The 16,246-nt window shown below is 40.4% G+C and overlaps 1 protein-coding gene across 1 annotated transcript; it reads right to left on the bottom strand.

Annotated features, from left to right (window-relative positions):
• Positions 1-896: 896 nt before the first annotated feature.
• On the bottom strand, positions 897-7,681 carry LOC147606666 (glycine--tRNA ligase, mitochondrial 1-like). Its single transcript, XM_086792081.1, has 8 exons — positions 7,216-7,681; positions 5,493-5,875; positions 2,934-3,051; positions 2,636-2,830; positions 2,301-2,525; positions 2,081-2,140; positions 1,889-1,969; positions 897-1,809 (listed from the first exon to the last, which is right to left on the bottom strand). The coding sequence occupies exons 1-8, from the start codon at positions 7,591-7,593 to the stop codon at positions 1,174-1,176; spliced, it is 2,076 nt and encodes a 691-aa protein (XP_086648207.1). The 5' UTR covers positions 7,594-7,681; the 3' UTR covers positions 897-1,173.
• Positions 7,682-16,246: the final 8,565 nt, after the last annotated feature.

The following is a 16,246-nucleotide window of genomic DNA, read 5'->3' on the forward strand; positions in this document are numbered from 1 at the left end:
TTTCCTTGAAATAACTTCTAACTTTAGTTTTTGTCTAAACCATTGAAGCACTTTCACCCCTTCCAAAATATAGAGATCCATAATGTTCTAGAGTCCTTATTTTATAAAGATATGTTGGGCACTCCTATTTTATTTCTTAAATGTCCTCTTGCAAAAGAAAAGCTATCTAAGGGACTTCACCTCTACCAATCTATAAAGGTGGACTCGATTATATAGATCAAAACTAGTCACATATATATATGTGTTACTCCTCACACTTTGGAGGGGTTTAGCAAGGCTGTGCGCACCAGGAATGTAAGGAAAAAACCACAATTGGCAAGGTATGCATGTTAATAGGAGCAAACTTCTTGTTCACTCGGCTAGCTTTTAGACTAGCTACGAACAATGTTCACTTCTTAGCCTTAATACTCTGCACTCAAATACATTTCACCAACGGCTGCACACCCTTGCTGCATACAAGCCTTTGACCAAAGTCCCAATGCCAACATTTAAATCAATCTCCCACCCACACACTACTTTTTGTGCACCCACACATCATTAGTGCTTTGATTCATATAAAGCTTTAGAAGAAGTCTCCATAACCATATTTTAATCCTCTCTCTCTCTCTCTCTCTCTCTCTCTCTCTCTCTCTCTCTTGTAAAACTCACATACGCATGCGCCAGTACGAGCTCAATGCTATAATTCAACTATTATACCCAAACACACCAACAAGGTGATTAAAGAGGAAACTAGCATATCTCTCACACAGTTATCTCACCAACTGTGAGCTGATGCCATAGACATTTCGCTTTCAAAAACATTACACCCACCTACATCTAATAAAATTTCAGGACCTATGTGACCATCTTAAAAAGCTTCAATGGACATCCAACTTTGATATCTGGAAATCTTCAAAGCATCAAAAACAGAGATCAACTTTATAGCCTACACCTTAGGACTAAGGCTAAACTTAAACAAGATATCCCTGACTGCTCATGGAAGTCAGTAGCACTTCATGCAGTTAAGATCCACTTGATTAAGTGTGCCACTTTGGCCAAAAGGTTTGCATCACCTCGTCCATGACTTTCTAGGGTTGAGTAATCTCAGATCAAGTTACGATCTTATACAACAGGATTGTAGTGCAAGGCAGTAAAAAGAAGCTCATTAGTATATAGATAATTGCCGATTTGACTTTAGCTAGACAGCAGATTTTGCACTACTTCGTACCTTGACCTTGCCTCTGCCCAAGACAACTGTCGATCACACAGATCTCTGAGCACAGACAGCACCTGCTCCACAGCAATGCGAACCTGCTCTTTGGAGTCTCTTTCTCTTACCGTCACAGTCTCTTCTGAATCCACAGTGATAGCAAAAGGTACACCTAGTTCATCAGTTCTCGCATATCTCTTCCCAATAGAAGTACCAGTTGTATCAATTTTGCAAGAAAGACCAGCCCTCGTAAGCTGTTTTGCAAGATCAGCAGCAGTAGCTTCATACTTAATCTTTTGAACCAGTGGAAAAACAGTGCACTTGATCGGAGCAACCACCGGTGAGAATCGGAAAACATTGCATTGTTCCTCCCCTGTCTTACTTGGCCTAGTGTAAAAGCTGTGCTCATATAGGCAATATATAATGCGACCGATTCCAAAAGAAGGCTCAATGACAGATGGAGTGAAGGTTCTGCCAGACAATTTTTCAACAGTCTTTGATATGGAAACCATGCTTTTAGTGATGCTGACATCTTTGTCAAGAGTGCACACTCTAAATGAGACATGACCTTCGGAATCCAGCTTTGCCTTCATTTCCATAGCCTCGGCCTCAGGCATGGCCTGCATCCAAAAGGGCTAAATCAGTATGGATGAAGCGAGGCCAAAGACAAATTTAAAGTATGGAGAGAAAAGCTTTGACCTCCAAAGCTTCTTCAATTTTTCTTGCATCTCCTTTGAAGGACCTGCCAGTCTCTTTCTTGATCGGCACAATAGAGAGTTTCTGCAAGTAATTTGATGTCAATGAGAGATAAAAATCTCTTTACTGTTGGAACAGAAGTTCTACTTAAACACCCAGGGAGCAGTTTCAGCATTACAAAAAACAGCAGGCTACCTCAATTTCTCTCTGCTCTGTAAAACTCTCTCGAGCCACTAGTTCAACCTTGCTTTTCTCCTGAGCCAGGTACCAAAAAGTTTATACATGTGCTTTTCATGCACTAAAAGCGTTATAGAAATGTGGCACACAAGCGAATCACGTTGAAACTCCTTGTGAGTCAAACCATGGAAAAACTAAGGACAATAACAATGTACAGTAAGCAAGCAGAGAAGCTTACCGTGTGGGCTTTCAAATCATAGGCAGACCTATCAGCTAGGCCCACACATTCAATCCACCCATAAGAGCATTCTATCTCAGCATCCCAGCAGTCTGCAGCATAGTGAGCCATCTCATTCAGTAGATGCTGCCTGAAGCGTAGCCGTTCCTTGTCTATACCAAGAGTGGTGAGGAACAAATATGTCCTCCCAATGAAATAACCAAGAGTTTCATTATTGATGACCCCCTGTGAATCCAGCCAAACATATGATCTTACAATAACATCTACATGAACATCATGCATGGCACACAAAATGGGAAAAAGAAGAGCAAGCTCTGAAGGTCTTCCAGAATTACTTTTGCAACAGCATCTCCGAGGGGGGTCAAAACAGGCTCCTCAACACGCATCTGTCGTTCTCTTGGGAAAAGCAGCAGTTGTAAGTCGGCCACATCTTTAAACTTTGGGTGTGACTTGTCATCCGGGTCCACAAAATGTTCAATTTCAGCTAAGGTGAACTCCCTGACTCTCAACAGCCCTTGTCGAGGAGCAATCTGCACCAAAAATTATGATGAGATTATAGAAATCAATACTTTTTTCACAACATAAACCAATTTGTGCTTCAAGTGCCACATTGCAGAAGGTCAAAATGTGTACCTCATTTCTGAATGCTTGACCAATTTGAGCTGCAGCAAATGGCAATTTATTACCATTAAAATAGTAAAGATCCTTGAAATTCACAAATATACCCTGTGCAGTTTCCGGCCTCAGGTAGCTGAAAAACATACAAATAATCAGCTCTAGTCTTCCCTTAGAATCTATTGAAGACTGCACTACCTACAAGAATAAGAAAAAAACTGCACAAAAGAAACTGGACCATAAAAGAGGGTTTTGGTCAAGATTCTGCCTGAGCACCATTTCATAGTACAAAAATGATTGCTACACGCGTCTTCGATAAGAATGTATCTGGACAGATCTCATCACACCCTCCAGGGTGCATTTGGAGTGTCTAACGGGCTATCTGGACAGATCTCATCACACCCTCCAGGGCGCATTTGGAGTGTCTAACGGGCAAAAAAGTGTACACAACTGTACCGGGAAGCCTTTTACTGCATTTGGAGCTCGGATCCCTCACCTGCAAGGATGGCATCACCTGGCCCCCATGCGGCTCTATACCCCCCCAACCAAGAAAAAAGGATGTCATCTCCCTCCAAGAGCAGCCAACCACGGGATGGGACCCCCTTTAATTAAAAAACCCATCCCCCATTTTTTACTTTGTACATTCTACCTCCTCAAACAGTTGTAGTCCCCCAAAAGCAGACATCCTTTTCCTACTAACAAAAGGATCTTTTCTTGGGGGAGGGGAGGGGCGCAAATCAAGCACAGTAGCTCTTTAGACCTGCTCAAAAAATGAAAGCTGAGGTGGGATGAAGAAGAGGATGCCTTTTCATAAATGTGGGCATAGCACCCCCGGGGTTGTCAGAGCCTTCAGAAACATGCGAACATAGCAGGTTTCAAGAGAGTTTGATCCCCAAAGGGCAAGTACTATACATGCATGCATACATACATACATACATGCATGCATGCATACAATTGTACACACATACATACAGTATGTACAATATGTACCATATGTCTAACCTCGTTTGACACAAGTTTCAACCCAACAATGGCACCCCTAGTAGATCAGCAGAAGTGGGCTACCCAATAAAGGAGTTCAGTTTAAATGCCTTATCTGTACTATATTTTCTCTGATTGATCAGGTCTAGCTGCACACTTGACATGCATCAGCTATGACCCACTTTTAGATCCCATCTGTGTACTTACATGATAGCCACTGTAGATCTCCTCCTGATCTAAACTCAGAGAATGGCTGAAACTGAATTATAGAGTAGTAAATGCCACGATCTTTCTCATCAAATCTGTTCTCAACTAGATGACCTGGTAGAGACTTACAACGATGGAAATGGCTCACTACACCGTGCTCTTAATAAGCAGAACCACCTGTAGTATGCAGTGTACAAAAGGAAAGTTCTTCAAGTTGTCTCCAAACCTACCAGGGGGAATGTGTTGGACTGCACATGATACATACGATACCTTAAAAGCTTTGAAGGACACCATATCACCTTCCTTCTGGTCCCCTGATTCACAAAAACCTCATGGCATCATCTGACAAAAACATCTCTACAAAGCTAGTGGCTCCATAAGAATTCAACATCACTAGGCATATGGGCAATCATGCAGGATCCCTTTTCCTTGAGTGAGCTTAGGGAAAACATCAGACTTGAAGTAAGCATTCCTTGAATTGACCACCTTCTTAAAGGCTCGCATTCTTCTGTCTTACTACGCTTCTTTTATGAGTGCAGCCTGCATCCACTCAAGAAAAGTGTATTGCAGTTCTTAGAACCTCAGAATGACTGAAACTAAAATATTATCAACTCTAAATGGGTATTCATGATAGCTGGCCAGGGATTACCACGAATAAGGGGCCTAGAATTTGAAGGGCAACCCTGAAACCTAATTAGGCAAAGAAAATCAGCTATCCTTCTACAAAAGGCGAAATTCACCAAGGTATGGCAAGCAAAAACCCTCAATATCTATCCACCATCTGCTTGCACAGCTTCAGCTCAACAAATTTGGTCTGCACTTTATAGACCATAAGCTCTAGTAACCTGCCTAGGATTGGCATTTAAAAGTAGACAAGTTTGAGTAAAACAAGTGCCCCATTCAATTTTAATCAATCTTTGAAAACTCAACTCAAACTTTTAGGAATTAGTGCAATGGTACAAGCCTTCACTAGTAAATCAATAGGAGCCTTAAGAGGCAGGCAAAGTCATCCAGGACAACTGCTTGATGACCGGCAGCGGTCACCTACACAATAAAGCTCCATCAAACAATCCATATCACATTTATTTACATATAGTGCACACTTGAGCAAACCAGAACACTTGTATCTATGAATCACATACGAATGGGCAAAAGGACAAATTCTGCACTATATACCACTTAAAGAAAAAAAACAGTGCTAAGACAACTCTGAACTGCATTTTCAACCGAATGTGAGACATATGGCAGTTATAAAACTAATAAACTAACAAAATAATTATCAAAAATCATTTTGCTTTACTAAACATTGACAGTATTGCTAACTGCATGCAAAAAAAAACATTGTCCACATCTAAAGAGCAAACCAACTGCAAAACACTTAACACTTACCCCTGAAGAAGACCAGTAGGGCCAATCAAGGTGGAAAACATGAGGTTGAAGGGATAAGGATCTGATAGGGGGTTCTTGGTATCAGGTGCAACAATGCCATAGCGCTTAAGCTTTGAGCCAAGCTCTTCTGCAGTAAGCTCATCAAGAACAGCAAGTACATGCTTCAACTCATCTCTCCTCTCTGCTGTCATCAACAAATCTTTATCAAGGTTTTCCTTACAGTATTCTTTAAGCAAATGGTCAGCTCTATAGCACTGTCCAGACTTTTCATCCTTCACCATGAGATCAGTAAATTTGTCCACGTGGCCTGAAGCCTTCAAAACCACATGGGGGGTGACACAGGGGCAATCTACCTCCAGCATGCTCTCCTCCAAAACAAAATGCTGCATACAAATGGTAAAGAAGTTCAACACATTAACATAACATATTAACTAAAAGAAGTTCAACACATTAACATTAACATAACATATTAACTAAAAGAACATAGGAAAGGGAAATGTCTACATGGCAGCACACTAGCTGTGAAAACAAGTCATGGCCTTCGCTGAAGGGCCATTCTGCACAAAAAAGAGTTGCACAAATGCTAAGAAGAATAAGATCAAGATACCATAGCCCCAACCATGCGTGCATCAGCACAAACAATTCAGGGATGAGAGATGCTTGAAAGCCATAACCATAACTATATGGAGCACATTAACACACAAAAAAACAACACATTAACATAGCATATTAACTAAAATAACATAGGAAAGGGAAATGTCTACATGGCAGCACACTAGCTGTGAAAAAAAGTCTTGGCCTTCACTAAAGGGCCCTGAACAAAAAAGAGTTGCAACAAGAACAGATCAAGATACCGTAGCCCTAGCCGTGCGTGCATCGGCACAATCAGAGAGATACCGTCTTAAGGCCAGATGAATCTGAACTTATGTATGATTTTTAAAAAAAAGAAGAGAATCACCAAAAACAAACAAAAAAATTATATTTTTTTAAATAATAAAAAAGCTTAATAGAGACACCCGAAAAAAAAAGTAATAATAACCTGCAAAAGCAGACAAATACATAACTAAATCACACACGCCCACATAAACACAAAGGAATTCTTTATTGAACCACAACAAAAGAATTTCTAACAAACAAGCTAAATAAATTTTTAATAACTAATTAGCAAAAACAAACTTTAAATGACTTACAAAAAGTGAGTACTTTACCTCAAAGATTGTCCAATCATGAAGTATAAGATCATCAACTTCATCATGCATAGCATGGGACATCCCTCAGTGCCCCAGAGTAGGTGCAGGCACAATCAGAGAGATGCTTGAGAGCCCTATCCATAACTATATGGAGCACAAAATTTTTGGACACAGGTCTTGGCCATTACTAATAGAAAGGTGCCAACAAGACCTACAAACTGTAGAAGCATGCAGCACAACAGGTTCACGAGAAGCTGGTGACCCAGCCCCAGACATTAGCCATGAGATTCAACAGTACTTCAGCTTTCATTGGCTGTTGCAATCACTACTTGTAACCTCTCATACTTGTGAACGCTGCAGGGTTTCTTCCCAATGAGCCTAAGAGGTGCCATGAAACCAGGATTGCAGACACAAATAGCACAAGGGCATAACAAACGTAAGGGTGCCACAGGAATCCGGCACAAAAGCATTACAAACACAAACTTGATCCAAAAACATAAGAATGATGAGGAGGGAAAGGAGAAGAAAAGTACCTGGCGCCAGAAGGCCAAAACGTTCGCCTTGACAGCACAGCCGGGGGGGCCATAGTCATACAATCCAGTGACACCGCCATAGATCTGGAAGGAAGGGATGATGAAGAGCCTGCGCTCGAGAGTGTTATTGACGTCCTTCCGGAAAGCTTCCGTGCTGGAGGAGCCGTTCCCAGCGCCAGCCATGGCCGCGTACTCCTTGGAGGCAGACTGGAGATCAAGCTTCATACTCTGCAGGAGGCTGATGGCAGAATCGATGTCGGCTTTGCTGGCTTTGGAGGCCTTAAGGGATCGCACTAGGCCGCCCTGCTTGTCAATCGCCCCCTGCTTCTCGACCATAGCCAAGCGCAAGGCCTCGAGCTCCGCCTGCGCAACCCCCATATTGCCGTAATCGCTCGCACAGAGAAAAACCTACAGATCACACTATAATTCAGATCATATTCGGAAACCGATCTGACCGTCCGATACTTGCTCTCGACACCACCCCCTCTTAGGGTTATCCTTAATGGTTTCACAAGCGTCCGGGCCTATCACTCTAGAGTACACCACCCCCTCTTAGGGTTATCCTTAATGGTTTCACAAGCGTCCGGGCCTATCACTCTAGAGTACCTTTTCATAACTTCATGGTTAACATTGTTAGGCAAAGCAGAGAATCGCCTCTATAGCTGATAGCCTCACCTAGCACTTTCAAAAAAACTCAAACAGAGACCAAGCACCTACACCAATACACCCATAGCAATTACCTCAACACCCTCTTGCTCACAAAGCTTGGGATTACACAACCTCCACAAGAAGCACCACAAACACAACGGTCCACAAGAATTCTTGCACCTGTTTCCAAAGGCTCGGTCTGACAGCCTCACATAGGCTAGCCAAGCATCCACAAAGCACAGAGCACCTCTCTCAAACCAAAACACATCAACAACATCACCAATAACATCAAGACCTGCAACCAACCAGTGTACAAGGCATGTGTGTGCAAAGCAGAGTGCAAGAAAGGCTCATGTATCAATTAAGAAGTCTCCAAAACATCATGATCATCATCTCTATTATCTTCCTCGCTCTCCAAACATCAGCATGAACATCTTCTTGGCTTCACGCTCTCTACACATGAGCATCACGATCAACAAGAACCTCTCTAGCATCTTCATGATGGCACGAGACATCACCGTGCTCCTCGTTTTTGCTCCCTCTACCTCCAAAAACTTCATGCACGCCTCTACAACCCTCCCACGCTCTCAGCTGACTTGCATCATGCATGTTTACACATGTTTTCCTTGCTTTTTCAAAAAAAACAACTTTTGCTAAAGATAGGACGGCTAGCGCATGCATGTGGAAGGTTATAGACTAACATCCAAGGTATATGTAAAAACTAAGTGTTGAGAGCATCCCTAAGGCTTCTACACGTGCATAATGCAACAAGTATCCAAGTTTCCTAGTTCTCCAAAAAAACACAAAAACGTATGAAGCATACACACATACACATGAATTGCCCACCTCGAGTGATTGATAGAACTCCATGTTTGCTCTAGGTTGAATATGCTCGTGTGCACTATTGTGGACGCATGAGAGTTTTTATTTATTTTTTATTTTTTTCCCCGCTTTTGCAACACTTCGTATAACCTTGAAGGTTTAGTGATATATAGAATTTTTTAAGGAATCGAATAAAGTAATAGAAAGAAAATGGGTTACTAAAGACAGATTTCTATTCTCTTATTTTTAATATATATTATGTAGCATCTCTAATCACAAACAAAATGAGTCATTTGTGTGTTATTCTTGGAAGCAAAGATGTGAAGCACCAACAAATGGGGCGAGTGGATCACAGGGTCAGCACAAGGCAATCGCTAGCGCTTAGCAACTGCTCGAAACTTTGTTAGATTCATTTGTCTTCTTTTCCTTATTTTGAAGTTTGAAGAAATTTTCAATTGCATGGCCGGGCTTCTTGTAATACTGGCAAGTCACCTTCGTTGGCTTTTCCGAATCACCCTTGGCCTCATAAGTTATATTTGAATTAGTCTTTTGCTAAAATTTATTGCCCTTATCCTTGGTTACTAGAGCCTGAGCACTACTAAAACCCTTAGAGACATCCTTTATGCTCCTCTTGGACTATTGCTAACAAGCTCCTGATAGGTAAAAAGGACTACATTGTCTCTCAAAGAAAGCTAGAGAAGTACTGAAACCCAAATAAGATTCATGCAAAGAGTTAAGGGTGATGTTAATCATTTCCTTATTAGGAATGATCTCATCAATATTGTGAAGTTGTTTTCTTAAGTCTTGCAACTTGGTTAAGTGATTATTCATGAACCCTTTCTCCTGAATTTTCTCATTATCAAGTTGCCTTTTGAGAAAAGCAACTTGTGCATCATTTGATACGTAGTTTCTAGAGTGTTCCAAGCAAGCATGGATGTTTTACAAGAGTGAATGTGTGAAACATTAGACCTTTTAATGACAAGGCAATCAATGTCAAAGCTTAAGCATCATATCAATCCCGTCCTCAAACATAGTTTGAGGGACGTGAGACTGGGCATGTTAGCCTTGACCCCTTTAAGGAGTAGTATGAGTAATTGCACCAAGGTGGGGCTTGTCTCACCACTGATAAGACCCCATAAGCCCTTTGTAACAAGGACATTTATGATTGTAAAACTCCATAATAGGAGCAGTTCGACCCATCTAATTTATCCTCTTTGAAAAGAATACCAAGCAAAACATTTGCAGAGTTGCTGGCTATACCTGATGTTGGTGAAATTGTGAAGGTAAGATGCAAAAAAAAAAGCTTGAATTGAAGTCAACAACTGCTATTAGAACAATCACATAACTGCTGAAAATTAGTAGTAGAATTAGCAATTCAAGTTTCGGATTGCTAATGGATTGGGCGATCCAACTTGGAAAATAGAATTAAGATCATTAATTTTAGTTTAATTGTGTGTTTGTTTGTTAAAATTGTTTGGATTAGAGTGTTAGCAAGCATTAGGAGTAGCTTAATCTTTCAAAAAAAAATTAAAACCATCAAAAAACCCTTGAATTTGACTAATTTATCTTAATTGATTGGTTTTTGTCATTGAGGGTGATTAATCTTGTTCAAGAGGCCAAAAAAATAGAAAATGTGTTAATTAGGGTCTAAATTGATCATATGAGTAGTCGAAACTGGTGTTTTTGATTGTTTTGAGAGCATCTAGATGCTTCAAAACACTTAATCACATCAATTTTTTCATCAATTGGAGAAATTTGATTCTCTTTACTTAATTTTACCTTAAAAGAGGAGATCATAATTAAGAGTCTAATTAATCTCTTATTTTATATTAATTTACATAATTGTTGATGTACAAAGATTAGCATTCCCTTGCTCTATCCAATGATGTGCTCAATTGTGGGAATTAATTAGAGTCCTTGATTAGTGTAAAAGAGAAAAAGGTTAGTGAAAAGATTAATCTTGGAATAATCCTTAATCACTTTTTTACATAACTCATTAAGGCTAATGAGCATTCAACGAGTAGATGCTCATGAGTTGTCAAATTGTCCATTTTGGGGGTCATTTATGAAGGGTGTAAGGGGTGTCATTAAAAGGTTGACTTTTTTTATTCCCACTTACCTTTTTGGAAAAATGCCCATATCCCTTTCATTTTAATTTCAAAAAATAGTCCCCCCCAAAAAGGGAAATTTGTATTTCCCACGACTCCAAAAAACCCCCCAAAAAAATCGAATTTAATATTCCGTGAACTTCGGTTCACGGCGTGAAAATTTTTTCATGCCTAAAAGTTTCATGGCCTGATTTTCCACAGTCGAAATTATCATGGCCGGACTTTTCACGGTCGAAATTTTCATGGTTGGACTTTTCACGGCTCATTTTTTCATGGCTGGACTTTTCACGGCCTGACTTTTGACGGCCGAACTTTTCACGGATGGACTTTTCATAGCCTAACTTTTCACGCCTCACTTTTTCATGCCTCACTTTTTCACAGTCGGATTTTTCACGGCCTAACTTTTCACGGCCGGACTTTTCACAGCTGGATTTTTCACGCCCTGACTTTTGACGGCCAGATTTTTCATGGCTCACCTTTTCACGGCCTGAATTTTCACGCCTCACTTTAGCCAGCAGATTCACGAACTCACTCTAACAAAAAATAATTTAAAATTTTAAAATTTTTAAAAAAATATATAAAACTCGTGAAGTCCGTCAACGTGAAAAGGGGTTCGCCGATTTTTTTTTTTAAACTCTAGAAAACACCCCTGTTTGGAGGCCTGTATCTCCTAAACTGTATATTTAATGAAGGTGCTCTAGGGTTCATCGAAAAGCTGACATCGAGATCTTTGACTTTGGACTTGGTCGTCCAAAGTCAAAATTGACCATTTTGGCCTTCGACCAGCAGCCTCAAAATTCGACCGGCAATCAAGGCAAAAAAACAGCTCAAAAACCACGAAAAATCGCAAAAAAACAGTGTGAAAACGATGACGAGCCATAATCGGGCTACTTTTTGAAGGTCTAAATGACAAAATCACGGACAACTCAGGGAAACAAAGTTGTAGTACTCTAGAAATACTACAACTCCCTCATACAGAGTTTTTCAAAATTCCTTTTAGAACACCCTCAAAAATTACGAAATAGGGAAAAAATTCTCAAAAAAAAAAATCGGCTCGAGACAGTGATAGAAAATAGGTTTTTTAGAACCTCCTCTTTCATCTGGGAAGTTACTAGCATATACTTTTTTTTGGAAAATTATATCTAAGAGATCGTTCACGTGCGTACAACGCCTAAGCTAATTAGGGCGAACGGACACCTATTTGATCCAACGAAGAGTACGCCAAGCCTCTTGAGGCTATACCGGGCTGTGGGAGAATATAAAAAGTTTTTTTAAAAATTTGTGTTTGCTCATTAAGGAGCATTTAGGCAATCTAACATAGCCACGATAGAGGGATTGCCCGAGATCACACAAGGACTGAACCCAATGGCTGACATCTTCGAGCCATTGAGATCTATGCCACAAATTCACCTCCCAATACCATTGGCCATGCCTATAAAACAAGCGTGTCATCTGGTATTACACCCCCTATCACTTCTATCCCACCAGGCTATGGTCCCTTATCTAACATTCTCGTAAATCCTATAAGTACCAACCCTTTCCTGGATGCCCACACCTTGGACATACTGACTAGTCTAGGAAGGGGGGTGGCCCAAAGACTCAATGAGCCTCTTCCAGCAAGAGTACTCACATATGGCCTCAGTGATTCATACAGAAATACATCCCTACGAATTTCTAAAATTATGGACAAATACAACGGAATAACAGACCTTGTTCAATTCATTCAAACGTTTGAACATAGATGTGAAGCCTTTGGAAATCCCAACTACCCCACTAAGGTACTAGCATTGAACTTATGCTTAGAGGGAAAAGCTAGTCAGTTTTTCATCGCATTGATGCCGGCGATCAAGACCAACTTCAAAACCTTGAAATCAGTCTTTATACATGGCTTTTTCAGACAAGGTGATCGGTGGAGTGCAGTAACAAAACTCTATTCAATTGAGTGTCAACCAAATAAATCCATTAGAGATTTTATCCTTAGGATAAAACTCTTGGACTCACATTGTGAGTCATGGAAAAAATTAAACGATGTTCAATTGAAGAGATGTTTCATGATGGGCTTAAAGAATAATAGCTTACACAACTTGATCATTGTAACCAATCCGAAAACATTCGATCAATGTTGTAAAGAAGCAATACGTTTAGATGACAACATGCTAGAAGATGATCATGCTATGAAGTGTTCCTCATCTAAACCAAGTGAAGCAATGGCAAAAGAAAGATTGATCTCAAAATTGACATTCCCATAATTTTATGCAGCTTTGCTTAAAACCTTACAGCGAACATCTCTAAGAGAGGATGAAAACCTTCAAAACCAGACATCCTTAATGCCACTAAAAGTGAGGAACGAAATGTCTTGTGTTTAGTGTAATCACTACGACCATCCCAATCCTCATTATGCATATAAGGCACCTGTTCTTCTATACTGCATATATTGTAAACCCTTTGACCATGATACTAAAAAGTGTCCTGCTTCATCCATAATGGACTTTAAACCTCCATCTCCCATGCACCAAATTGAAACAGTCCAAAGGGTAGTAACTACTCAAGAAGCAGTTAATCGGACACTTCAATGTTTCTATTGTTGTGGACCTCACAAGGTGGCAGACTGCACAATTTTGAATACTTCCATGCCCATAGTCACTCACACCTTGCGACCAATGTGTGAACGATGTGGCATTGATCACATGTTCTAAGATTGCCCAAGACGAGTTGCTTCAATGCAACTTGTCTCACAAAATACAACTCTTAACATCTTAAGAGTACAAAACGAGCAACTAGCCACGGTACCCTTGAATGTGCTTACACGTTTACAACTTGTCACTTCAATGCAACTTGTCTCACAAAATACAACTCTTAACATCTTAAGTGTACAAAACGAGCAACTAGCCACGGTACCCTTGAATGTGCTTACACGTTTACAAGCCAAGGCATGAGAATCAGTCAAAAAGAATGTAAAAGACAACACCTCAACATGGGTAGAAGAACATGCTTTAAAACAGAACCCAAAAGAGAAAGCAAAACCTCCTAAACCCAACAAATACAAGGGACAACAAATTGTCGAAACCAAGGTTGAATTAAAAAACAAGGAAAAGGAGTCTATAGGGGACATAAACCCAACAGGGAACATAAACACAAAAGAGCCAAAAGCTATACATGATATAGAAGCATCCACCTCAAAGACCACCACACAAACCTAAACACCCATATGTGTGACATGGGATACAAAAACCCAAAAGAAAATTCGATCTCGTCGCATGGATAAACATAATGAAAAACTGACAAACCAAAGAAAGTCAGAGAATGAAACAAGTTCTAGTACATCACTAAGTGAGGATGAAACAAGTACTTACTCTTCGCTTAGTGCACCGCATAGACAATTCAAGGAACTAGAACCCACCCAACCACCCCAAATGGATAATAATGATAACATGACATATGCAGAACGCAAAAAGCAAGCTTAGCTTGGTTGAATGTCTTACAGGGTCATCGGTTGTGACTGAGCCTCATAATGCTAATCCTAAAACAGCAACCAAGATACAAAGCCTAGAGAAGTACCACTTCCCCTTTCAAGAGGAAGACATACTCTCTACACAAGAGTCGTTTGGAAGAGATTGTATGAACTATACGCTTGAGAAAGCACGTGAAGAATTCGATAATTCCCTTACAAGATTAAAACAGTCTCTCAAAACCTCATTCAGAGGAATGCTCTTCTCTCATGATAAAGCCATTATCACATCAGCACTTGCACCCTTAAGGGCTCAACCTGAGTTATACCAAGACATAAAGAACTCCATAAAATAGGATTGTTAGGATTCACAAGTTTCCAAACAGACCTCATTAAGAATTGTCAGAGGGCCAAGTGTACCAGTGTATGCATTGGGTACTTTTGAAAAAGCTGAAAGCCAAAATGAGAATGAAAGTGAATGGGAGTATGAAACAGAAATGGGATCTGAAGCTGAAATAATAAAACTGAAACACCCATGGTTCCTTTGGAAGATTCTATCATGATATGGTTGGATTTCCCTAAAGGCAATGATGTTAAGCGCAAACGTGCATTGATTAGCCCTCGAACTAGTCATAACATCGTGACAATAGACACTTGGGTGTCATTGGGACAACCTAAACTCATTCCTACAAGCAATAGTCTTGCAAAAGGAACCAATGGACAAAACATTGAAGCTCCAGGTTACTTTAGATACAAACATTGAAGCTCCAGGTTACTTTAGATACACTACTCAAATAATCGATGGTGGCGATATGGAATTTACATTCCATGTTACCTTAGATTCCCTTGAGTATGATGTCGCCCTTGGTGGAACTTGGATAAGTGAATCGTTGTATTCACTAGATGAATCTATGTAAATAGTCGCCTTGAACACTCCTGCAAACAATGTACAATTGCTATTTTTTACGAGAGGAAGAAACCTTGCAAGAGCTAGAACTACCAACAAATCTTACTGAAAAGATCCCTAGGATTTTAGTTGGATTGCAAATTTCAAATAAAATCACCACAGCTTAAGCACAGCTTTATCCAACACGAGAACAAAATCTCACGACCCTCGAGCTATGGGATTTGTTAGGTCAACAACACTCACGACACATCCTGAAAAGATTACCTTTACACAAGACTTGAATATGCCATGTTTGGGGTACTTTGAGCATACAATATATATTGAATCTAACCCCCTCACTTGCAAGTTTTTTGTGGTTGAGTATGTGTTGGAAGCTGATTTAATCTTGGGGCATAAATGGACTGTTGCTGTCCAAGCACCACTGTGCTTTGCTAGCGATAGAGTCATCATGATGGTCAACGACAAAAAGTTGACAATACCATACTGCAAAAATGAGGATCCAACTTTAATGGATTTCTATGATGTTGAATGCAAAAGGATACAAGCCTCTTCCACAAAAGCCCCTCTACATAATGACCTACCATCTGCGTCAACAAATGACTCTGACAAAGCCTCTACTCCTTCAACCCCATCCTCACCTACGAAGTTCAATGCCAAACCTCGCAATCAACAGCTATTCCTGAAGAAGTTCCCATAGCCAAACCATCTATCTCTCACAAGGAACTCAAAGGAAAGACCCTAGAGCCTATGCATCTTCATCGACAAACCTCACCAAAAGAGACAACCACATGCTCAAAGACCTCGTTGACAGCCACTCCACAAGAGACTCTAACCTCAACATCATCAACAATGCCGATGAGTCTCAAACTTGCAACCTCAGCACCAACCAAGGTCAAGGAGGGCCCCAAACCTTCCACATCAACCCAAAAGAAAACTCCACCAAGACTACCACAATTACGATATCTTAGTAGTATCAAAATGTGGGTGGAGAAGCAGCTACTTGTAGCTCAAGGCTACTATGAAGGTGCCAATCAAATTTGGGTGCCTCGACAGTCAAAACCTCTTTCTCAATGCAACACTCAGAGGCCACGGGAAAAA

The sequence above is a fragment of the Cibotium barometz genome, chromosome 57 (genome assembly GCF_041138505.1).
Source record: "Cibotium barometz isolate CiBa-2024 chromosome 57, ASM4113850v1, whole genome shotgun sequence".
NCBI lineage: Eukaryota > Viridiplantae > Streptophyta > Polypodiopsida > Cyatheales > Cibotiaceae > Cibotium > Cibotium barometz.